This window comes from Lagenorhynchus albirostris, chromosome 6, assembly GCF_949774975.1.
Source record: "Lagenorhynchus albirostris chromosome 6, mLagAlb1.1, whole genome shotgun sequence".
Taxonomy (NCBI): Eukaryota; Metazoa; Chordata; class Mammalia; order Artiodactyla; family Delphinidae; genus Lagenorhynchus; species Lagenorhynchus albirostris.
This window is the reverse complement of record NC_083100.1, coordinates 74,535,224-74,560,686: the sequence shown is the minus strand read 5'-3', so window position 1 is coordinate 74,560,686 and position 25,463 is coordinate 74,535,224. Positions and strand designations below refer to the sequence as shown.

Below are 25,463 nucleotides of genomic sequence, written 5' to 3'. Positions count from 1 at the left end.
TATTTTTGTGTGTGATTCACTGGTAACATTTCTTCTTCTTCAAGACAGAATTAAAGCTTTTTTCATTGTCTGCTGTATTCTTTTTAAGTGAGGCATTTCTTATTAGTTGATACATAAATGCAAGTTTATTATTTCATAGTTGGCATGCTATCCGCTCAATTCCGTAACCTGACTTGTGTCTTTATAAGGGGTGGGCATTTTGGGGAAGGAATGCTCCAGAATCTCTCTTATAAGGGGCATTTTATTTTATGCCTCTCAGGATTACCTTAAATTACATATGGTAAACAAAGAAGGCAGACATATATTTTTATGGAAAATCACTGATAGGATTTTACAACTTTAAACAAAAACCCATTAACATATCTAAGATGATAGAGAATATATATTAATTTCAGTTTTAAAATGATTTTAAAATGGAATACAAGTTCACCTGCATGAACTAATTATAGTTCTTCATGATTTTTAATAGCAAGTCTATGGAGAGCAAATACAGTGGAAATCATTCCATTATGAATTAAACTATGATCATTTGCATTTAATGAATATAAATCTATTATTAGTTGAGATGGGCTTCATTGATTTCTTGTAATTCTAGAGTGAGCCTTATGAAAATAAGAGAAAAGGGTCAAATCTGTGACTTTATAGTACTGGTATGCATTTTAGAAATGGCAGAAAACATAAATACATAATACGGAAGTTACCTTGGCAACCCTGTTTATTTTTTTAAAATTGAGTCTTACATAATAAACGACAGTTAGAGTGTGAGCATGTATCCTCTTGTTCCTCTGGGACCTTCTTTCCTTTTGATACGTTTTCATTTTGGAGGACTTTGGGAAGCAAATGCTTTAATTGGTTGTGGCATTGCATATTAAATTTAAAAAAAAACAAAAATTACACCAAAAGAATTCATGTGATAATGTTTGAGTTGAATTTTTATAAACAGAGGCTTCTAACTGGCTCATTTTAAATGGTTGACTTTATTTTCTCCTCTTTTTTTGGGGGGGTGCCTTGGCTTACATTTCTTAAAGTCTGATTTGAACCTCTGAAACCAGCGCAGCCCTTTTCTGTGCCAACTCCTTCTGTCAAGCTTCCAGGCGCCTGCTGTCCTTTGAGCCTGAGGGATGGTCCTGGGCTAACCTCTCTCTCCGTCATCTGTAGCTGTGTGTTGTGTTTGTTCTAAAATGATATAATTGACCTAAAGGTGCCCCGGAGTGACTAGTAGGAATCATTTCCAAACTACCTTCTGGCTTGAAGCTATGTGGACCAATACAAATATAGTGTTTGTCTTCTTTCATTTTTCTCTTTGTTGCCCGATTCTGTCTCTTTTGTCTTTCTTAAAATGCTCTCCAGTCATTGAGATTTTTTTTTTCTATCTTTTGGGTTGGGCCCTTCAGGCAAGGGATTTCCTGGGGAAATTGATTGGAAATGGAACCTGCCCTTCCCTAAAGCAGTGTGGCTTTTGGATAGGGTGTGGAAGACAGGGACCAAGCTAGGGTTCGGATGCTGTGCCAGCCATGTGTGATTACGTTGCTGAGCTTCCTCATCAGCCACAGGCCAAAATTTTGGGCATCCAGAGTCTGCGGACTCATTACATTTGTAAGTTTTGTGCTGACTTTTACATGGTCCTTTCATTTATCTTGTTTTTCAGGAGAATGCTTTTCTCAATGATTTCAGAAAAATCTTTTTGTTTGTCCTTTGATATCCTGTTCAGTGTATGTAATTTTTACAACTGTAGGCTGTAAATCGTTATCATTGTTATTATGGTGTTTGTGGCTTAGGGAAAAAATATATATGTATGTATGTATGTGTATATATAAATATATATATATGCACACAACAGAGGAAGGCCTAGGGAAGGTGAAGACACTTTTAAGCGTCTCCTGTGTTTTCAGGATTTGATACATTCAATTATTTCCATGGGGATAATCTTTTGTGGATGACCCTTAGGTCCATTTTCTATCGGGACTTGGTCTAAATCCTTTTCAAAAATGTTTAAAGCAACTGAAAAAAAGAATGATTCAATTTCAGTTTATGGACTAGGGCTCCTCTCTGTTTGCAGAGAACAGGCTGACGGGCCTCTGATGTTGACTGTTTTGTTCATTTATGTCTGACAGCTTTCAAAAAGCATGCTTGAGGGCTCACTCTGTGTTTCTGTAGGGATCACATGCTGCTGTGTAAGATGTATGTGTGCAGAAGTTCCTCTCTGCTTGGCTGGGGAGGATGCGTTTGTAGGCAGAGCGCTAATCATTCTCCCCTCTGTAAAGTCAACCTCGGGGAGAGAGGCAGTAGTACTTGGTGTGCTTTGATCGGTACTTGTTTGTGTAAGCACTTGATCAGGCTTAGGCTCGGTGTGCCTAAACTGTGATGTTCTTTCTTATAGGAAAGTATGCATAACATTTGCTATCACATCAATTGGAAGAATAAAGGGTTTGCTTTGTTGAAACATGCCTAGTTCAAAGCACCCCCAAAACCTTGACTTTTATAGTTAAAACTAGTTGGGTGGGAAGGTGCTTTTGCGTTCACTCCCTGTTCTTCCATTTTGCTGTGAACTTGCTGTCAAGTTCCATGACTTTCTGGGTAGGACTTCCTCTGATGAGGCCCTGCACCCTTACTTAGTAAGATTCATGCAACTTTCTCCCTTAAGTCACTGAATTTGTGTGCAGGTGGATCTTGAGGCCCTGCGCTCTGACTTGTGCCATCTGTGGGTTTGACGAAGTGTCATGACTCAAAATAGATGAGGGGGAGGCTTTCCATGCACAGCCACAAGGGGGGTGGCTGCACAACTGAAGCGTAAGGAGTGTCTTCCTACCTTTGGACCTGCATCTGCTTAGGTAAAGGGCTGAGTGAAGTAGCACATGCTACATCTAGGTTACATTCTGGGAGTTTTATGTTTTAAATGCCTTGTTCATCTTGGGTTCTCAGTGTAGGTGATCAGAGGGTCATGGAATGCCTTTATATCTTGCTAGAGAACACATGTTCCAGGGACAAGGCTTGTGGTTGAAATGACTCTTCTGAAAATTATCTTTGAGCTATCCTCCTTCCTCCCCAGCACCCACACTGATAATTCTTGTGAGGGATGGAAAGAAATATGTTTGCATCTGTGCTGGCATAAGACTCAAAACCCTGAGAAGTCTCAATTTTTCTTAAATTAATGGAGAGCCTGGAGGTTAAAATGGAAATAGCTGATTCTATGCAAGAGATCAGAGGATAGGAGAGTTTTTGTAGAAGTGAAGGGATCCTTCCACAGAGGAGTGATAAATCTCTTTGGATAGATTTTTATTTATGCTGAATTAAGAGAGAAGCTAGGACTGCAAGACAGGGAGAGGAGTTTGAGGACTCTATTTTGAGAATTCCGGGGCCAGGAAGTGTGCTTTTGTTCTGGAATAAATTTGCTTATGAGTAGTTGCCAAGGGGAACCCCAGCCGTTTCCAGTGGGTGGTTATTTCTTGTTTTAAATTCTCAAGTGTGTGGTTAAGTCATCTAAATGCATGATTTAACTGTTAGCGTAGCCTTACCAATGAGTAGGAGGACGGCAGAAGTGGTGAGCGCTCAGGAACTATTTAAGATAGGGTCTGAGCGGTTGTCTTCATTGTCGAAGTCGCTCTATCTATAATGAGAGTCCTAAAAGGACAGCCAGAAATCCTGTGGAGCCAGATAAGTTGCAGGGTTAGCTAGAAGCATGGGTCAGCAAACTTTGAGAAGTGGCAAGTCCAGTTTTTGTTTTGCTGGCAATAAGTACATTTTACTGTGAGCAGGTACATCTGTCAGTTTTAGGCAGAAAATTCCTCACACCATAGCTTTAGCTATGACGACTCTTGTGAGTTTAAGACCCTCCTATCTATATGTTTGCTGTTTTCTCTCTGTAGGTGTTCTGTCAAGATCTTAAATATTTTTGCTTCCAAATGAACTCCTCTCCTCCCTTAAACTTGCTTCTCTTTCTGATTCTTAATGTTGTAATGTTGGGGCAAATCCCCAGTTACCCAGGCTAAAGCCCCTTATGACGTTCAGTCTCTTCCTGTTTCCTTCTGTAATCACTTGTCAGATTCTGTAATGGTCTCTAATTGAGTGCTGTCATTAGAGATTTCTGCAAAGCATCAGTGTCTGCATTAGTACTTTTCAGTGTTGTCCTAAACCAGGCTTTCGTCTTCTCATGTGGGGACTCTTTTATTGCCTTCCAGTTGGTCCCTCAGTCTTCATCATAAGCTTCAACACCAAAATCTACTTGAACATTCTTCATAAGTCATGAGATGAAGCAGCTTGTTTCTTTCATCTGGAATCTCAGCTCTCATGGCCAACAGAATATCATAGAAAAATATCTTATTTCACATGTACAGAATGTTCTTATCTCTTGCCCTGGACTTCTTTTTAAACCTCATTTTCAAATGAACATCGTCTCCTGCCAAACCAGATAACAACTTGCATGCATCCTGAACATTACCATGATGTTCTCTTTCTCCTCCAAATCTTTCTCAATCCAGACCTGCCCGTACTCACTCCCCTCCAAATCCTTTTTTCTTCAAGAGGCTTTTCAAGTATCCTGTCTTCTGAAACCTTCTTTAATCATTTAGTGAGAATTAATCTCTTTTCACTGCAATGATATAGTACCTTGTTTTCTATCAGAGCATGTATGTGCATCTATGTTTGTGTGTATGTTGTTGTTTTTTTCCTATTTTGTCATTACCGTGCATTTAGAGCATACAGGATGAGCTGAAGCATAAATTCACTGTGCCATCTTGACTGGATAGTCACCGATTTTTTTTTTTCAATTTGATATTGACATGGTTTAGTAAATAATGTAATTTAACAGCCTGCTTTATTTATAAACCCTTCCAGCCCTTCCACTCATTTTGAGGGAACCCAAGTCACAGAAATTCAGGTGAAGTATAATCACTGTCCATTTAGTGATTCCTTTCTTTCTTTGAGGGCATGATAACTCAGTGCTTGAGTTAGAATAGAACAAAGGAGAAATAGCATCTTAGTTTTATTCTGCGCTATATCTTCTGGTTGATGAAAATGGTTATCAGATAGTGCTTTACCGTGATTCCCTATCTCCACTTTGAGCTATTTCTTTCTTTTGGCTGTAATTTAAATGTTTTTTTTTTCTTCCAGGTTTATTGAGATAAAATTGACACGTAACATTGTATTAGTTTAAGACATAAAACAATGATTATATAACATTATAATGATTATATAACATAAAACATAATGATTATATAACATATATAACATTATATATGTGTGTATATATATATATATATATAAATGAAATGATTATCATAGTAAGTTTAGTTAACATCCATCACCTCACATAGTTATGATTTCTTTTCCTTGTGATGAGCAATTTGAAGATTTCTTCTCTTAGCAACTGCTGTACATTACATCCCCAGAACTTATTTATCTTATAACTGAAAGTTTGTACATTCTGACCACCTTCACCCATTTCTCTCACCTCCCACCCCCTGTCTCTGGCAACCACCAATTTCTTCTCTGTTTCTGTGAGTTGGGGTTTTTTTAGATTCTACATGTAAGTAAGATTATACTGTATTTGTCTTTCCCTGTGTGTCTTATTTCACTTAGCATAATGCCCTCAAGTTTCATCCATATTATTGCAAATAGCAGGGTTTCCTTTTTTTTTTCCATGGTTGGATAATATTCCTCTGTGTGTGTGTGTATGTGTTGGGGTGTGTGTGTATCACATTTTCTTTATCAATTCATCCATTGATGGACACCTAGATTGTTTCCATGTCTTGGCTATTACAAATAATGCTGGAATGAACATGGGGGTACAGATAGTTCCTTGAGATAGTGATCTTGTTTCTTTTGTATATACACCCAGAAGTGGAATTGCTGGATTATATGGTGGTTCTATTTTTAATTTTTTGAGGAACCTCCATACTGTTTTCACATAGTGGCTACATTAATTACATCCCCATCAACAGTGCAAAAGGGTTCCCTTTTCTCTACATCCTTGCCAACACTTACCTCACTTTGTGTGCATGTGTGTGTGTGAGGTGGTATCTCATTGTGATTTTGATGTGCATTTCCCTGATGATTATTGATGTTGAGCACCTTTTCATGTACCTATTGGCTATTTGTGTGTCTTCTTTGTAAAAATGTCTACTTAGTCATTCTGCCTGTTTTTAAATTGAATTTTTTTTTTGCTATTGAGTTGTATGAATTCTTTATATATTTTGGATATTAACGCTTTATTAAATATATGTTTTGCAAATATTTTATTCCATTCATTAGGTTGCCTTTTCATTTTGTTAATGGTTTTCTTTGCTGTACAGAAGCTTTTTAGTTTGGTGTAGTCCCACTCATTTTTTTTTTTTTTTTGCTTTTGTTGTCTTTGCTTTTAGTATCAAATTAAAAAAAAAAATCATCACCAAGACCAATGTTAAGGTGCTTACCCTCTATGCTTTATTCTAGGAGTTTTATGGTTTCAGGTCTTATCATTTAAGTCTTTAATCCATTTTAAGTTGATTTTTTTGTATGGTGTAAGAAAGTGGTCTAGTTTCATTCTTTTGCATGTGGCTGGTCCAGTTTTCTCATCACCGTTTATTGAAGAGACTGTCATTTTTCCAGTGTATATTGTTGGCTCCTTTGTTGAAAATTAATTGACCATGTATGCATGGGTTTATTTCTGGGCTCTCTATTCTGTTCTATTTATCTATGTATCTGTGTTTATGGCAGTATCATATTGTTTTAATTATGATAGCTTTGTAATATAGTTTGAAGTCAGGAATTGAGATGCCTCCAGCTTTGTTCTTCTTTCTCAAGCTTGCTTTGGCTATTCAGGGTCTTCTGTCTATGAGAGTATTAGTAACATTCAGTGTAGCACAACTAGTTATAAGACTGTTATAAGACAGACTTTGATATTTAATCCTCCAAATTGATTGCAAACCCCTTGAGAGCAGTTGATAAACTCACAGATATATTTAGTTGACTAACTTTGTTTAAGGTTTTATTTAGTTGCCTGGTGTTCTCCTTGCAAGAATTAGAGGGCTGGCATTGGTCTGTGCAAATGCAGGAGCCAGTCCTGAGTCAATGTATACGTGATTTATTCACAGGCTATTTAACATAGACATCAGGCTATGAAAACTAAGCTAATTTTACTTTTAGTTGATTTTTCTACCTCTGGTTTCCTTTTCTACCTCTGGTTTTCTCTTCTACCTCTGACTTTCTCATACTTTTAGTTGCAAAAGGTAAAGATTTATTGACATTTTTATTCCCAGTCTTTGCTAACTTCCTGGTTGTAGCTTTTATGTAGAAGGAAGCAATCTTTTCCTCTTTGTCATCATTGTGAAAACTTTTTTCCTTATAATGGAATGTAAGTGGGTATAAGTAGTTCACAGCACATAGTTTAACGTTAATCTGGTTTTACATTTCTTTCTGTCAACATTAGAACAAAGTTTTTACATCATCTGGCAGAAGGTTACTAGCAGATATTTTGTCAGAGTCTTCCTCATTGCCTTAGAGAAACCTAATGCCAAGGGACTGTACACTTTGGGTGACTGCTTGTGAATAGGGCTTTCTTGAGTAATAGCAAAATATGGTGTGGCTCTTGGGGAGAGTTTGGCTTTTCAGAGCAAAGGCAGGGCAGAACCACCTAGTGATTAGGAGCAAAGACTAAGCTGTGGCTTTGTCACTTACTAGGGAATGACCTAGGACAAATCCCCTACTCTCTTTGAACTGCAAGTGCCTCTTTTATGAACTTAGGATGTTGTGAGGGTGATATGAGCTGATATATATAAAGAATTAAAAGCATGGTACCCATTACCTAGCAAATAACTCAATAAATGGCAACTATTGTCATTATAACATTAATGATGATGATGATCATTATCATCATCATCTTGGGAGAGTCAGGTGAAGCCGACTGATTCTGTGCTTTTGTAAGAGTGATTTATTCGTTACAACCAGCTAGATTATCTTGTGGATAAATTTGATCACAATAGAAATAATAATATTTAAGCATAGGTTATTTTATGAAAATACTGAAAAAAGAAACTTTATTATAGCCAATGTTATCAATAACTCTGCAAAATAATATGTCAATGCAGTTCTTCCATAGTATTTGTGGCTCATTGAGAAAATCCATGAAGATATCCTCCTTAGCAAGTTTTGGTTTCAGGAAAATCAAATTGAGGCAATATAATAAGGTGAGCAGGGAATGTAGGGAGCTACACAATTGGAAAAACTAGCTCCAAACTTAACTGGCTGAAGGAACACCTCTGCTGAGACACTTTATGACTGTGTTGTATGACATCCCTCAGTTAGCTATACTGATGTGTGGTGTCCTTTGTGAGGTCATCAATGACATTATCAACAAGACAGAAGGAATGATACTGAGCTAAACTCAACCACCTACAAAACTCACATCCAAGGGATTGCCAGGCTACCATCTATTTGGGGTGGGCACAGGCATTGTTCAGGTAATTAGAACTAGGTCTCTATTCTCTGTCTCTAATTGTCAGGGAAGCCCAGTTAGCCAGGGGATAGCATGCTGTCTCCGGGCTGCTAGGGTTTCTGTTGTGCGATAGGCACCCATATGAACATTTATAGCAGTACTAGGAATGGTGATGCTGAGCTGTGACAAAGGGGTGCCTTCCAAGTTGGCTCAATTGCGGTTTTCACCATCAGAACAATCGTGGACGTTAGGTTTTTCTTAGGGTTGACTGAATGATGAATGGAAGCCCCAGCCAACATACACCAACTCTTTTGCATAACTTGGGAGAGAGGGGATGGTTGATTCAGAGAAGGGATGGGAAAGACGAGACCTCCAGCAGTAAAGAACATACGCATGTGAAATATTTTTCTGGTGAGAATCTTAAAAATAAAGATGAGTCTTAGAATTTAGGAGTTTGTCAGAAAAGAATGAGATCAGAAGAAAAATAAAATTTTAAGAAATGCCAGCTTTTATTTTAGTATATAATTTATAGTATTCCAAAATGGATTTTCTGTAGAGTCAGAGTTACCAACTGCACTTGAAATTCTTTGATTTAGGATAGTTATGCTAATAGATTCTATTCAGTCAACATGAACTCAAACTTTTTTTTTTTTAATATATAAATTTATTTATTTATTTTTGGCTGTGTTGGGTCTGCATTGCTGCACGTGGGCTTCCTCTAGTCACGGCGAGTGGGGGCTCCTTTTCGTTGCGGTGCGCAGGCATCTCACTGCAGTGGCTTCTCTTGTTGCAGAGCAAGGGCTCTAGGTGCACGGGCTTCAGTAGTTGCGGCACAGGGGCTCCGTAGTTATGGCTCGTGGGCTCTAGAGCGCAGGCTCAGTAGTTGTGGCACACAGGCTGAGTTGCTCCGCGGCATGTGGGCTCTTCCCAGACCAGGGATCGAACCCGTGTCCCCTGAATTGGCAGGCGGATTCTTAACCACTGCGCCACCAGGGAAGTCCCTGAACTCAAACATTTTAACTGTATCATAATTTACATTGAGATACTATGTGTTTTTTACTATCCTAGGTTAAAATTGACTTCATATTAAATAATTTGAGTTGTGAGATATCTGTAAAGCATAAGGTATGTTGTCCAGACAGGTCAGAACTCCACCCATTCAGGAAGGTAGGGTAGTGGCTTCCCTGTAACACGTGGGTGTACCAGCTGCTTTTGTAAGTGAAAGACTTAGGCAGGTCAAATTGCTAAATATCAACTCTAAGTTAGAACTGTTTTTAGGTGATCACACAGTGTTATCGTTGTTTTGTTTTTTTTTTTTTTGTTTATCAGAATAAAAGGGAGTAAGATGTTTTTCGTTGGAATTTTTATTTTTATTTATTTTATTTTTTTTGGCTTCTGAAAAAGTTAGACTATTTAAGTCCTCAAAAAAAAAAATTAAGAAATTCCATCAATCCAATAGTGGAATTTTTTTTTTTTTTAACAAGTGAGAAGAAAGAAAGTCAAGAGCTAACACAGTACAAGAGTTTATTTAGAAATATACAGTGAGCACGAAGGAGTGCTTGATCTGGGTTTCCCCTTGAAATTTTGGTGCCATGCAGCTCTGGCTAGAAGAAACCTTTTTTTTTTTTTTTTTAAGTTCCCTTAATGAAAGGAATGATAGCAGTGTTATATCTGTCATTTTGTAGAAGGATCATGGCATGGTTTTCTTTTACTTTTTATCTGTAAAGTGTAGACTCTTCCAGGGATAGAAATGTAAATGTGTTGGCTTTTGGTTTTAGCGAGAGCTTCTTTCTGAAGGGGAAAACTCAGGAAGGGAGTTGTTACCAGAGTGGAATTCAACACTTGCCAGAGAACCCAAAGCAGGCATGAGGTTCATTGTCCTGTTGAGTGACAGAAGACTTCCACCAGTTCTTTTTGTGGAGGAGATTAGTGGTTGAACAAATTTGCAAGTACAGCATGCAGTTTTGTCAGGTACACATTTCTTTTCACCGCTCTCTTGACTTTATACCATGTAAATAACCTCAGTTGTCTCTGAATTTTTCTTTCTTTAATTCCTATTGGATGGTCATTTTATAAAGTCAGTTTCTTGGTTTTTTTGTGTATTGTTTTTGAATTGTGGTATACAAATTGGTATGTTAACAAATTCCTTATTGTGTGTTTTCTTTTCTAGTTTAACATAATTTCATAATCTAGGCAGTCTCTTTTTGTTTCTGGATTATTGTGTGATAAAAATCCCAAATAACTTTTTTGTTTCTTTTTTTGTCTCTGTAGGCTAAGAAATGGCATTTCAAAAGGCAGTGAAAGGGACTATTCTTGTTGGAGGAGGTGCTCTTGCAACTGTTCTAGGCCTTTCTCAGTTTGCTCATTACAAAAGGAAGCAAGTAAGTAACTGTACATGTATTGATTATAATATGAAACAAATCTGTTAAAGAACTGTGTATGGGGCGTGTGTAGGCTAATGGTATTGTTTAGAAATTACTGTCTCAGCTTGATCTGAAAAAGACACTAATTTAGAATACTGTCTTAATGATCCTTGAGAACTGTGTATATCTCATTTTTTAAAAAGTAAATTTCTTTGTCAGAAAGCATTATATTATTTAGCCTCTGTTTTGGCTCTTTGGTTTTAAAAGACTGCTTCATTTCAGAGTGCCAGGGTTTATTCATTTATACTTTCCTTGTCTAATTCATCCAAATGTCTGGATACCTTCTATGCTCCTGCCAAAAGTTTGTCTTATTAGAAGGCAGGCAGCTGAGAAAGGAAATGGAAAAGAAAGAGCCTATACAAAAGGCTCAACTCAGAATCTTGGGTTTATTTCTGAAAGGTTTAGTTACTTATGTAGTATTATTACTTTATATTGGGTAAAATTTTTAGTGGCAGAAAGCTGTGAAAATGAGATTGGTATGAAGTTTCCAAATAATTTAAAGTGTTCAGTTTATTTTCATTTTGTTTTTTTTTTCCCCTTTGCACTACAACTATGCCTTCCCATAGTTCAAATTGATGCCAGGAAATAACTTTGGTGAATGGTTTTGTTCTTTTCAGGGTTGAAATACTAACCTCAGTAGTTAGTATTAATCTCCTGTTCCCCCTTCCCTATGTCATTAGGGCATTTTGTGATACCAGTTGGTTGGTGCATTCCCAATTCAAAGATGGAGGTGAAGGAATTTGGGAAGCTATTTGTAGCTGGGCTCTCTATGAACTACTCACATCCCACATTTTTGTGAGAACCTTTAAGCCCTGCCTGGGCTGTCTTGTACATGTTGTTTCTGTTTCTTTGTGCTACATGGTGGTGGAGCCAGCCACGTTGCTTGGAGTCCCATGTCCTGAATGGGAAATACCACGTTAAAAACACATATTAAGAAGAATCAATTTGCTGGCTTATAAATAAAAAAGAAGCTAATTTCTAGTGCTACCTCCTAAAGACGGACGATATTGAACAGGTTGTGCTTGTTTTTTTCATTCATTCATTCATTCATTCATTCATTCATAAGAGCACATTACTCTTAAGGTTTCCCTAGGTATACATGTTGCAGGTATTACTGACTTGCTATTGAAGCTCATTCTCACCTGCTGAACATGCTTGATGCACTATTTCTTTTAAAATGTTTCCTTGGTTCCTTAAAAGTAAGTGTGAAAAGATGTTGTTTTTGCTCAGGCTATTTTAGAAGTGCAGTTCTGTTGGGGGCATGGACTTAAACAGATTAGATTACTTCTGCCATCTTTTACCAGTGGTATCTGAAACGATATTGGATAGTGCCAGTGCCAAAGGTCACGATGTCTAGTATGGTAAGTTGTTGCTAAATTTGTACATGGTTCATGTCTGTTAACAACAGTAAGCATGTTCTATTTCCGAGTTTATCACTTAACTTTGTACCTAGGGAATACTGTTTCAGAAATATATTTTGTTGTCGTTGTTGTTTGACTTCTCTTCTTCTTCACAGAATAGAATAAGCAGTTGATACTGCCTCCCATCCATCAAGTTAGGGGTTAATTTTAGTCAGTAAAATCAAGCAAGATGAAGGTCTGTTGATTCCTGGGACATTTTGTCATTTTCTCCTTCCTAAGTTAGACATCCTGACCACCCTAATAGCCAAACGAAACAGATACCAGCAGTTTCAAGTCATTTATAATTGTAATCTGACAAGTTCTTTTGAGAAAAATCACCATAGGCATATTCAATCAATGAGTTGCATAAGACATATGCCCAAGTGTGTGTATTCTTTTTGCAGTGATTCCTGTCCCTTTAAGCCACTGCCGTGAGCGTATCTTGGGTAGCAGTTTTGGATGTAACCATAGGGATTGGCAAAAAAAGAGAGGGGTGTGTGAGGAGGGGGGAGGAGACCATCTCAGTTGAGCCATTGACATAAAATGACCACAGGCCTCAGCTGTCCTCTCTCAGAGAATATCTGCCAATCAGAGCCATTCTAGGGGAGGAAATTTTCCCGACTTCAATAGTCAAGAAAAAACCTGCCCCTTGACACCCATTATTTGGCTACATTTTACAGAAGCTGTGACCTTAAATGTGACTAGGCACGCTCTGTGTTTCTTGAGAGCAATGCTTAAAGTATTGGCTTGTGTTTTTATCTTTTTTCCAGTTTTAGGAAATGATTCCAACCGATAAACTGTCCTCCTTTAAGAATAAGTTGGTTTTGAAAGCCCCAGGTACTGATGGCCGAGAAAACTGTCTGCTGACTTTTAAGCTGAGGCACATTTTGCTGGCATTCCTGCACTCGAAGCTCTGCATCCCCTGGCCCCTAGCTTGTGCTCATTTGATATTCCTGGTGCAAAGCTTCCTTCCTAAAATACAGGCAGAGGTCGTATTCCAAATACAAACGGGTTGATTGTAAAAGTTGGTCAGTTGTTTCAGCACCTTTGGTGACGGGATAGTGCTGTAAGTGTTTAGCTGCTAGGTCAGCTCACAGAACCCTTTTAAATTAGCTTGTATTTGCAGGGAAAAGAATAAAAGGAAAACTATTGTATATACTTTCTTGATTAATTAAATGGAAAACACAATGAAATCCACTAAGATGTGGTTCACTTACCTTTTACTCAGTTGCTTGAATAAAAGCTACCGTAGGTGAGGAAATAGAGACATTTGTGAAGACTGGCATTTCTTGTGGGCAGGTTGGAGGTTAGAGGTGATAGCAAAGATTTTTTTGTTCCACTTTACTTCATGGTGTGGCTTTTCTTCATGCAAGCATACTATTAACATTTATGTTATGTTTTTCAGTGGTGAAGAGTCTCCACTGTTGACCCAAGTGAGGCCTAGAGATTTTTTTTTTCTTTGGAGATAAGGTCAGATTTAGAAAGGATGGAGATCATGGCCTAAGGAGAGAGCTGTTGTTATTGTTGTTGTTATTATTATTATATTTTGGAGCTGGGCAACCTAAATCTTCAATTCCAGCGAGGAAGCTGATGGGGGAAAGATGAATGGAATGTTGGCCTCTTTTGACTGTGTCCACCTGCAGGGAAGGAGGTTTGTGACCACAAATGGCATCCACACTCCAGGCCCCCTCCAGTGATACACGTGGGATTTTTTTGAGTAGTCTTGGAAAGGCTTCCTATTCATTCCATTTTCTCTCTCTTTTTATTTCCTCACCCACATGTAGGTGACTAAGTTTCCACAAAGCCTTCTTGATTTTTCCTTTCCCCAGACCAGCTGTATGCCAAGGAACAGGAGGCCGTGTAGTGGTATATAAACTCCCCAGCACTATCTTAAATCCCACCAGGGATGTAGCAAGCAGACACCCCTGCAGTGGTGTGCAGATTTTCAAGAGTAAGGTATTTGTCATTCACTGTTTAGTATAGGTCTGTTTAATAATAAACTTGTCATTGGAAGGGACCTAGAAGACATCCAGTCTTCCTCTCGGGACAGTTTGCTTTTCTCGGGTCTCCTTACTGTCTAGTGAAAGGGAAGTGTTACTTCATGGGACAGCTTCCTTTTCTAATTCCAAGGTGGTGGGTTAATGGAGTTTAAATTAAGAGAGAGGGCCCTGGGTAGCTTCGGAGGCGGTAAACCTTAGCAAGGAACAGTGGTGGAGAGCGTTACAGTCAGGGCTGCAGGAGGGTTCCTCAGGGGGGTGGGAAGAATGGGGGCAAAACTAGGGTAGGATTGCAAACTTTTAACTGAGGGCTGCCTCGGGCTTTTGTCTTTTCATTAGACACTGAAGGCCTTTTTTTGGAAACTTGAAAAAATTTTAAACTCCACATTTCTTTCATACCTTCTAGGTCCTAGCTGGAAACTGGTGTAACAGTGTGGGCTCCTTTTTAACCCCAGCGGTGTGGTTGATGTAACAAAGATCTCTTTAGGGCTGAGGGTGGGCCTCTCATGCTCAAACTGTTCCTTCCATTACCCACTCTGGAGGTGTGGTGGGCTCTGTGAGCCAGCTCTGAGGTGAAGCCTGAGAACCACAGAGAGCTTTCTCAAAGCCCAGATGTGAATGTTTTTTTCTTCTTTTCTGCACCATGCATAGGCAGGGAATCTCTCTTCAGTGTGAGGAGTGATATTATTAGAATCAAGGAAATGAGAGATTCTCGTCGATGTTCTGTTCATAGCAACGTAACAGAAAGGACGAGAACACAATCTTTGGAACGTCTTTGCAGACTGTCTGAATCTGACACCCAGCTCTGCTTCTGAACAGCTGAGTGACTATGGGCAATTTTCTTAAATTCTCTAGGCCTCATTTTTCCCCCATCTGCAAGATGGGGAGAACAGTGCTACTTCCCTCATAGGACTGTTGATGAGCAGTAAAGCCTGGGAGAATTCCTGGAATATAGTAAACTTGCCAAAAGTGTTAGTTATTCCCAGGTGATATGAACATAAAGTGTGAATAACTATATGAATATATAGTGAGCACGAAAGTTGCTCTCATCTTTGGAGACCCTTGGGTTCAGGGATACCGTGTTAAGACTTTGAGGTTTAGTAGCAAATGGCCTGTCCTTCATCTGAGCTTGTAGGAGAATGGCTACAAACGGTCACACAAACACCCTTCTGTTTTCTCTTCTACTTGATTCCTGATCTGAAGATGAGCCAATAACAAGGTAGACAACACCAATTATTGGCTTAAACTTTCTTCCTGTTGTAAGTAATAAATTCCTTGAAGTTCCCACTGTGGTTTTTTTTTTTTCTATTTAAGCTTATATAATTTACGGCAGACTTGATTTATATGGTGATATGTTCCTAAAAAGTTATGTGAATATAGTCTTTTTGATAAATTAATGAATATATAGTACAACACTATTTGTTGTAATTCTATGGTGAAACAATTTAGAAAGCTCTGTTTTTTTGGGGGGGGTGTAAACCTGGTTTTTGAGGGTAAATCAGAATTTAGCTTGAAGGGGAATACAATTAAACTTATTCTTTCCTGAAGCCAATGATGTAGTAATATTTGTTAACGACAGGATCTTCATGCTTTGCAAAATAGCCTCTCACTTTGTAAGAGACAGCCTATACCTTGAGTGGATTACTAAAGGCTATAGTTTACTTTGTTATGCATGGTAATGAAGGGAACATGAAAACCACGATAGTGGTGATGTTAGTGAGTTGATAGGATTAGGTGAGTTGAATTATAAGTAAACCTATATACCACCTTTGTGAGGAAAAATACTTATGCTAATGCGAGGCAAAGTGAAGTATGAAAGTTAAAATCCATAGGAATTTTGAGAACATTGTTTTACTCTCAGTCTCTCCCTCTCAATACATTATTTGTAAGAGATCCTAGTAAACAAGGGTCTTTTGATTGGTAGTACCAATGACCCCAAATTCAAAAGATAGGATTGGTGCAGCAGCAAAAAAATAATGGCATGATTATATCTAGTCAAAGTAAGATCTACTTTGGGGGTTATTTTTAATGGATCCTCAAATGAAAAGATATTTAGCTCCCTGAATGTGTCTGTTAAGCAAGTGTGGCTGGGTGTTGGTGAGCTTGTTACTGTGCACAGGTTATGAAAGTTTCCAGAACTCTAGTTTCTTTATAAGGTAAGGATACTGTCACTGTACTCCCAGGCTTTTCTCCCCTGCCAAGCACTAACCAGTTCAGAATATAGAAGATAATGATCACAGTACCTGACACATTAGCAGGTCTTTAGTATCTATTATACCTCTTTCTTTCCCCCCCACCCCCATACAGGATATAAAATATTTGAAATAGACCTAGCCTTGTTTGGCGTAATAAGAGAGATACAGCACCAGGTTTCTTTAAATAGCTGAGCTTTTTATTGGCATAATGCTGCTTACATTAACTGCTGGCCAGAGAAACTGGTAGAGGTTAGAGAAACCTTAAGATGAATATCAATCAAAGAGAAATCAAAATTATAAGCACAGGGCTTCCTTGGTGGCACAGTGGTTGAGAATCTGCCTGCCGATGCAGGGGACACGGGTTCGAGCCCTGGTCTGGGAAGATCGCACATGCCGCGGAGCAACTAGGCCCGTGAGCCACAACTACTGAGCCTGCGCGTCTGGAGCCTGAGCTCCGCAACGAGAGGCTGCGACAGTGAGAGGCCTGCGCACCGCGATGAAGAGTGGCCCCCGCTAGCTGCAGCTAGAGAAAGCCCACGCACAGAAACGAAGACCCAACACAGCCAAAAATAAATAAATAAATTAAAAAAAAATTATAAGCACAACCAATCAAAATCATAAGCACACTAAATACTAGTGAGGATGTGGAGCTACAGGAACCCTCATTCATTGTTGGTGGGAATGCAAAATGACACAGCCACTTTGGAATGCCATAGTTGGGTGGTTTCTTACAAAACTAACCATATTCTCACCATATGATCCAACAGTCACACCTATTGATATTTACCCAAAGAAGCTGAAAACTTATGTCCACACAAAAACCTGCACATGGATATTTGTAGCAGCTTTATTCGTAATTGCCAAAACTTGGAATCAATCAAAATGGCCTTCAGTAGGCGAATGAATAAATAAACTGTGGTCCATCCACACAATGGAACATCATTCAGCACTAAAAAGAAATGAGCCATCAAGCCATGAGGAGACATGGAGGAACCTTAATGCGTATGACTCAGTGAAAGAAGCCAATCTGAAAGGGCTGCACGCTGTATGAATCCAGCCATATGACATTCCAGAAAGGGCAAAACTTTGGAGACAGTAAAAAGATGAGTGGTTGCCAGGGATGTATGCAGGGAGATGAATAGGCAGATCACAGAGGATTTTTAGGGCAATGAAAATACTTTGTGTGATACTGTCGTGATGATACATTGTCCCAAACCACAGAATGTCCAACATCAAGAGTGAACCCTTAAGTAAACTACTGACTTTGGGTGATTATGATGTATCAGTGTAGGTTCATCTTTGGGAAAAAAATGTGCCACTCTGGTGAGTGATGTTGATAATGGGGGAAGCTGTATGTGGGGCAGGAGGTATATGGGAGATCTCTGGAATGTCCTCTCAATTTTTTTTGTAAAACTAAAAGTGCTTTAAATTTTTTTTAAGTTATACTTAAAATCATAAGCATAACATCTAGGACAAGGTGTCAGCTGAGAAAATTTCAATTGTAAAAATTCTACTTAAGTATCACTTTTCAATAGTATCTTTGATGGAATATAACTATTTATTTTTTGAATGCACTTAGTATCTTGAAGAATTTAACCTCAGTTGTAAACATTCTTCTGGCTCCTAAGCTAAAGGGTATCTGTGGGTCTGAAATCGGTAGAAATCTTCCCGAGCGCTAATGTAGCTGAAATTATCACCTGACACGTTGGCTTTCTGCTTACCAGATTGCTTTTAACTTTGTGAGGTAGTTCTGGCTACCAGACTCGTTTGTCCTCTCTGAGTAAACAGTCTTACATCTCCAGAGGCATTTTTCATAGGTTCATAAACAGCATTTCTCTTAAAAACATCTTATAAAAGTGCTGTAACAGGAACTCTTCTCAAACAGTCTTCATTTCTGTTGATTTTAATGTTTAGGTGGGAACTGTAGTGTTAGAGACCACATGAAGAATGTATATTTAGGAGGAGAAAGGACTAGTGGTTGAATAATAGGCTTCAAGGTTCATCTGCCTGCTTAGAGAGCTGTCAGCATCAGCATTACGTTAAACGTGAAGGAAGAAATGTCTCTGCACCATGGTTTGCATTTGATTATCTGTCCTTTTGGAGCTCTATCTCTATGGATTTATTTTTCTATATATGGTGGGGTCTAACCCGTCAGAGGAAGATTCTGGACTGTATACAAAGTATGGGAATTGCAAATCTTGGGTTGTAATGCTAAATACATCTCCTATTTGTGTATTAAGTGGAGTAAGCTAATTGGTGTAATAAGCAGCTCCCGAAGCTCAGTGGCTTATAATGAAGGTTTCTTCCTTACTCACATTACACTTCAGTGTGAATAGGTGGGGAATTGTTTCTTGTAGTCATTCACGGACCTATGTCCCTTTATTCTAGTGGCTGCTCCATGTTTTATAGCTTTTTGACCCACTGGATCCTTTCTAGCCAGCTGTAAGGGAGGGTGGGAAGTGTAATCCAGCAGTGTTCTCTGGAAGAAGAAAAAAGTTTTAAGCATCCAGCCATTAAATCTGTGTCCTGACTTTAATTTCTAATCAGTTTGACAAATAAGCTGCATTTTTTGGATAACAGTTTTATTGTTAGAGTTTATGCCAAAGACTGTATAATTCATTTTCTTCTCTTGTTTAGAACCCTGTGCCTAGATTCCTGGAAGAATTGTTTTTCTCCTAGAAACACAACTAAATATGTTGGGGCTGTGTCTGATATCTAAAGCTTGATGAGGATTCTGAACACATTGTATTTTCCATAAGGCGAGTTGAAACTAACTCTATATGGTTAACCGTTTCTCAGAGGCTTGTTTCATGAAAGTACTGAAATTATGCAGACAGAGCTGGAAATGTTCTTTGAAGTGCATCCTATCATTTTCCTTATAATTTTGGTTTTTATTTAACACTTCGCTCCCAAAGTGGGGCCATGGCAATATCTTTGAGTTATAACTCACATCAGGCCTTCGAGGAGTTTGTGATGCTATTTTATTGCTGGCATACAAAATCCGCGAGGTTAACTGTACTGCGATAGGTCACACAGTGAGTCAACGACTGAGCTATGATTAGCGTTGACAGCTGGTGAGCTTGTAGGCTGTTGCTAACTGAGCAACATTGACATTCATTTTGATTTGACTTTGCATTTCACTTTCAACTATTTATCCATTTTAAGGCCTCCTTAAGAAACTTTTTAGGGATATTGTGGGACTGAGGAAACTTTCTAGAAATGCTTTGGGAAAAGTCTACTAGCTTCCCTCTCCAGCTTAATAGTTACATTGTGTTAATGCTAGGTAGGCCCCCTTTTGGTAGAGTTTGCAAATTAAGAAAATAGATGCTTTAAGATGTTAGACAATGTTAGGCAAAATAATTTTACATGCTTTATTTCAAAATTTGTGATTTTTCAACAAAGAAGTTCTGAGATCCAATTATATGCTTGTGAGTATAAACTAGAAAAAGTATAAATGTGTATATATTTGATGAAATAATTCACCGAGAAATGGAAAACGTGCATCACAAATTATACCCCAAACTATTTTGAACTTAAAATTAAAATGCAGCCAAGGGCCATCTGGATTGAGAAACTTGGAAATGGTCCTTTGGCTCAATGGGTCAGCATTTTATTCACCTGAGAGGGATGGGGGGGGAAAGTGAGTCCCATTTCAGTTCTGTATCCATTTCCAAATGTATGTGTTAGGGAGGTTTTTAAGGAAAAGTGCTATTTCGTGGAACCCTCGGTGTCACTGCCTGGGGTGTCTGGCCATGGGCAAAGCAGGTGCTCTCAGACTTCTGATTCCACTGGCTGCCATCAGCTGTTCCCTGCAACGCTGGTGCCTGCAAGGCGGGTGGACCTAGAGCCCTAGGTAACCCACACATACAGGGAAAGATAACCTAGCAGAGCTGAGGACATGGGATTTGGAGTCAAACCAGGGATCAGATTCTGATTCTCTCTGTTACTTGCCCAAAGAATAACAAAACTCCGTTTCCTCACTGGTCAAAGGATGACTCCCTCCTTTTTTTTAAAATTATTATTTATTTTTGCTGTGTTGGGTCTTCGTTTCTGTGTGCGGGCTTTCTCTAGTTTTGGCAAGCGGGGGCCACTCTTCATCGCAGTGCGTGGGCCTCTCACTATTGCGGCCTCTCTTGTTGCGGAGCACAGGCTCCAGACGCGCAGGCTCAGTAGTTGTGGCACACGGGCCTAGTTGCTCCGTGGCATGTGGGATCCTCCCAGACCAGGGCTCGAACCCGTGTCCCCTGCATTAGCAGGCAGATTCTCAACCACTGCGCCACCAGGGAAGCCCCACTTCGGTGTCATGGTAAGACCCAAGGGACCTGACTTGTTATTGTGTGGGCTAGCAGCAGCTCTTCTTCCCTCTCTGCACTCCCTGCTCTCAGGCTCCCTCTCTAGATCCTTTCATTCTCAGCACACTATTGGAATAGAAGAGCAATATCAAGTTCAGACACCTCCAAACACATATTCTATGTCTTTAAAATATTTATTTGAAAACTGGTAAAACGTATCCCTCAAACCTCAGATCACGTAGTTTTGTGATTTTATTTGAAGTAGATTCAGACAAAGCCAAAGGGTTTTCCCTATTTTTCAGCTATAAAAATGTTGTATAATTTAATGATTTGGCTATGTTGTGATTGGTATTAAAAGAGCTTCCTTGCGGTTTCTTAAAGGAATCACAACCACTTAAAGGCGCGATAGCACCTTCAAGGTGAGCTAGAGCTCGTTTCTTAGCCACCCTAGAAAGATGGACTTGTTTTATTTTCTCTTGTCTGGTCCCCAGTGGAGATGACGGTCCACCTATTAGCCAGTCTTCCTACTGAGTAATCATGAATCCCTCACCCAGTACGTTTATATTGAGAAATGTTGCTTACTGTCCTGTAAGTATAAGAAGAAACACCATTGTTTAGAATCAAAGTGATTCAGGAGGTGAAAGGTCATTAAAACATCTTAGGATTCATTCTAAGGAGATGCTTATTGCATTTCCTTTCCAGGAATATGGAGTATGGTATTTTTCAGTGACAACAAAACATGAAGCCATTCCCCTTAAATCTAATGATTCCGTTATCAATATATATGATTCAATCACATAATGAGAGAAAGAGAGAGAGAGAGAGTGATAGTTGCAGTAAGAAGTGATTTGCATGAAACCCTACTTTATTCTCCAGTTATCACTCTACATGATTACAGGACAACCTGGCTGTTAATTGCATGTGGTCTTTAAGTATGCATTTCTTTCAGAAATAGACACTAATTATTAGGTCTCGTTTTCGGTCTCACCTGAAGTTGCAAATGTCTAGGATATATATTTTTTTAAATTTGCAGGTCTAATGGTGTACAGACATAGTAAAACTGATCTCATTCTGAATCCCATTTTGTTCTCTGGGATGTAAACTCTCAAAGATTATGAACTCGGCTTTCAATTCTGGTGTTCTATGTGCCAGTCTCTTGACAAAAGCCATATGTTTGCTATCAGAATGCTGGAGGAATTTTATGTTTTTAAAATGTAGAGGAACCTTTGCTTACAAGTTAAAAAAACCCCACCTACTTCCCCACAGCTCACGATAATTAAATATAATCAGAAATAACAACATCAAAGTAATATTAAATATTAGGTATTCTCCTAATTCTACCAAGATAAGAATTTTTTGTTTTGGATCTGTGCTTGGACTTATGCTAGGCACAAGGCAGTTTGCTTTGTGTCTTGGGCTCTCCTTTCTTCTGACGTCAGTGGCTGAATTAGGTAATAGATCCTGAATCTGGTAGTGCTGGACTTGTCCTGTCTTTAGTCCAGGCTTAGCAAACTTATATGCCTGCAGGGGCCAGGCTGGGATGATGAACGTGTGAAGCCAGTGAGTGGGAATCCTGGGCTAACAAGGGTGCACAGCCCTGCCTAAGGGCAGCAGCTGCTGTTCAGTTTCAGCAGATCTCAGATAGAAATCCTAATTTTTATGTGAAACATAGCAATTTATGGTACTTATTTATATTATTTTTAAGTTGAAGTATAGTTAACTCACAATGTTATATTAGTTCCAGGTGTACAACATAGTGATTTGATATTTTTATAGATTATGCACCAAAGTTAGTATAGTATTAATGACTACATTCCCTGTGATGTACATTACATCCCTGTGACTTATTTATTTTATAACTGGTAGTTTGTACCTCTTAATTCCCTTTACCTATTTCTCCCATCCTCCCACCCTCTCCCCGCTGGTGACCTGGGTATTTACCTGAAGAAAATAAAAACATTAATTCAATAAGATACATGCACCCCAGTGTTCATTGCTGCGTTATTTACAATAGGCAAATATGGAAGCAACCTGTATCCACTGACAGATGAATAGATAAAGAAGATGTGGTATATATATGCGATGAATATTAGCCATAAAAAAAGAGTGAAATCTTCCCATTTGTGACAACATGGATAGACCTGGAGGGTATTATGCTAATTGAAATTCGTCAGATAAAGACAAATACTCTATATTTTTAGTTATATGTGATATCTGAAAAACGTGAACAAATGTTACAAAACAGAACTAGACTCACAGATATGGAGAACAATTTTTAAATATTGGATGTGTAACTCACGTTTTTAAGAAAGTAGTATGCTGGCCAATTCACTACAATGACTTCTGGTTTTAGCACATGCTGTGCCAACTTCCTTTCCTGGCATTTTCACCCAGGTAATGCCTATTAGTCTTTCTTGACCTGATTTAGCTGTGGTTTCCAGGAAACCTTCTCAGGTCTGGCTCCTGCCTCCCATGGCTCTTATAGCTTCTTCTCTATCTTTAATCCACCTGTTAAGCAATATTATAATTTCCTCTTTATCTTTTTGTTTTGTCCTCCAGTCTGTAGAATCCTTGAGGGCCTCCACCGGATGAGGAAGTGCAGTGGTGCGTGAGGTGTCTTCTTAGGTGACTTAGGGCATGTTGCCTTTCCAAGCCTTCTCCCAGAATCTCTGGATCCGTCCAGATTCCTGTTTAATCAACTGCCTTGATTAATTTGTCTGCGAAGTTTGATGAGCAGGTCTGGGAAGATTTGGAGCACAAAGGTCCCCTTTCTTAAAGCGTGCTGTTACTTACCACTACTGTTTTATTCCTACTGCTTTTCTTTTATTTCTCCTCAATCGACATATTCTAGGGAAGGTAGAGTGCAGATGTGTTTCTGTGACTCAAAGCCATATGAAGCCCAAATGAGTCTTTCTCTTGTCATAATTATAAGGAGGGCCTTAGGCTGTGTTTACTGCCTCTAAGATAAACTTGTGCTTAGCTTCTCAGTTGCAACACTTTCCAGCTTTTATGAAAAAAATAAACAAAAATAAAGTGTTGTTTTAAATGTAGTGTCAGAAATTAAATAAATTACCCTCAATAGTGCCGTATATTTTAAAAAATATATTTTGGGAAGGATTGTTCAGCAAAACCCCCACGACAGAACCATACCACAAAAAAAACCCCAAATTTTCTGCATTTGATAACTGGTGATATCTCATCCTATTATAACGATATAGTCTATTTCTTAATTTTTCTCAAATTATACGTAGAATCAGTATGTTGTAGTGATGTAAAACTTAGTCTGTGTCACCAGGCTGCATATGTTCAATTCCTAGCTCTACCATATACCAGCTGTGTAATCACAGGCCAAGTGCTTAACTTCTGTGTCTCAGTTACTCCTTCTGTAAAATGGAAATCATAGTAGTACCTAACTCATAGAGTCATTGTGAAGATCAAGTGAGTGAAAAAAGTAAAACCCTAATAATAATGCCTGGCGCATAATTGCTGTGTATATGGTTACTTATTATTATTTTTAAAATAATTCTACAGTATTTCTATTTATTGATTGATTGATTGGCTGTGTTGGGTCTTCGTTTCTGTGCGTGGGCTTTCTCCAGTTGCGGCAAGCGGGGGCCACTCTTCATCGTGGTGCTCGGGCCTCTCACTGTCGTGGCCTCTCTTGTTGCGGAGCCCAAGCTCCAGTCGCGCAGGCTCAGCGGCCATGGCTCACAGGCCTAGTTGCTCCGCGGCATGTGGGATCTTCCCAGACCAGGGCTCGAACCCATGTCCCCTGCACTGGCAGGCAGACTCTCAACCACTGCGCCACCAGGGAAGCCCCTTATTATTTTTTAAGTCAAGTTTATTGAGGTATGATTTGGGGTGTAATTTACATGCAGTAAAATTCACCCTTTATGACGTACAGTTCTGTGAGTTTTGACAAGAGCATATGGTCATATAACCACCACCACAGTCAAGATATAGAACATTTCTGTCATCCTCAAGAGCTCTCATGTTCTCTGTGGTCATTCCTCCCCACCACATCTCCAGACCCTGACCATCACTGATCTGTTTTCTGACCATATACTTTTGCTTTTGCAGAACATCATGTAAATGGAATCATGCCCTATATAGACTTCTGAGTCTTTCTTCTCTCACTTGGCACAGGGATTGACAAACTTTTCTCTAAAGGGCCCAGCAGTAAATGTTTTAGGCTTGCAGACCATACCTTCTCTGTTGCAACTACTCCTCTCTGCTACTGCAGTCGTGTACTAGGCATGAATGATTGGGTGTGGCTGTGTTGCAATAAAACTTTATTAAAATAGGTAGCAGCCAGATTTGGGTGGAAAGCCATAATTTTTTCAACCTGTGACTTAGCATGATGCTTTTGAGATCCATTCATGTTGTTGTGACTATCAGTAATTTGTTCTTTTTATTGCCAATTATTATTCCAGTGCATGGGTGCACGAGAGTTTGTTTAGTCATTCACCAGTTGAAGGATGTTCGAGTTTTTAATAATTTCTGGCAATTATAAATAAAGTCACTGTAAATATTTGCCTACAGGTTTTTGTGTGAACACAGGTTTTGATTTCTCTTGAGTAAATCACCTGGGGGGGGCACTGTATGGTAAGTGTATGTTCACCTTTATTAGAACTCTCAAATTGTTTTCCAAAATGGCTGGATTATTTTGCATTTCCATCAGCAATATAAGAGAGTTCCAATTGTGTTGTATCACCACCAGCACTTGGTATTGTCCATTTCTTTGTT

General features: G+C 38.9%; 1 protein-coding gene across 3 annotated transcripts in view; it reads left to right on the top strand.

The window, feature by feature from the left end:
- GPD2 (glycerol-3-phosphate dehydrogenase 2) overlaps positions 1–25,463 on the top strand; it is a 133,544-nt gene that overhangs the window by 24,740 nt on the left and 83,341 nt on the right. For all 3 annotated transcript variants that reach the window (XM_060152862.1, XM_060152860.1, XM_060152859.1), the window contains exon 2: positions 10,682–10,791. In XM_060152862.1, coding sequence (XP_060008845.1) covers positions 10,690–10,791 — 102 coding nt within the window. In that variant the 5' untranslated portion in view covers positions 10,682–10,689. The remainder of the gene's footprint in view (positions 1–10,681; positions 10,792–25,463) is intronic.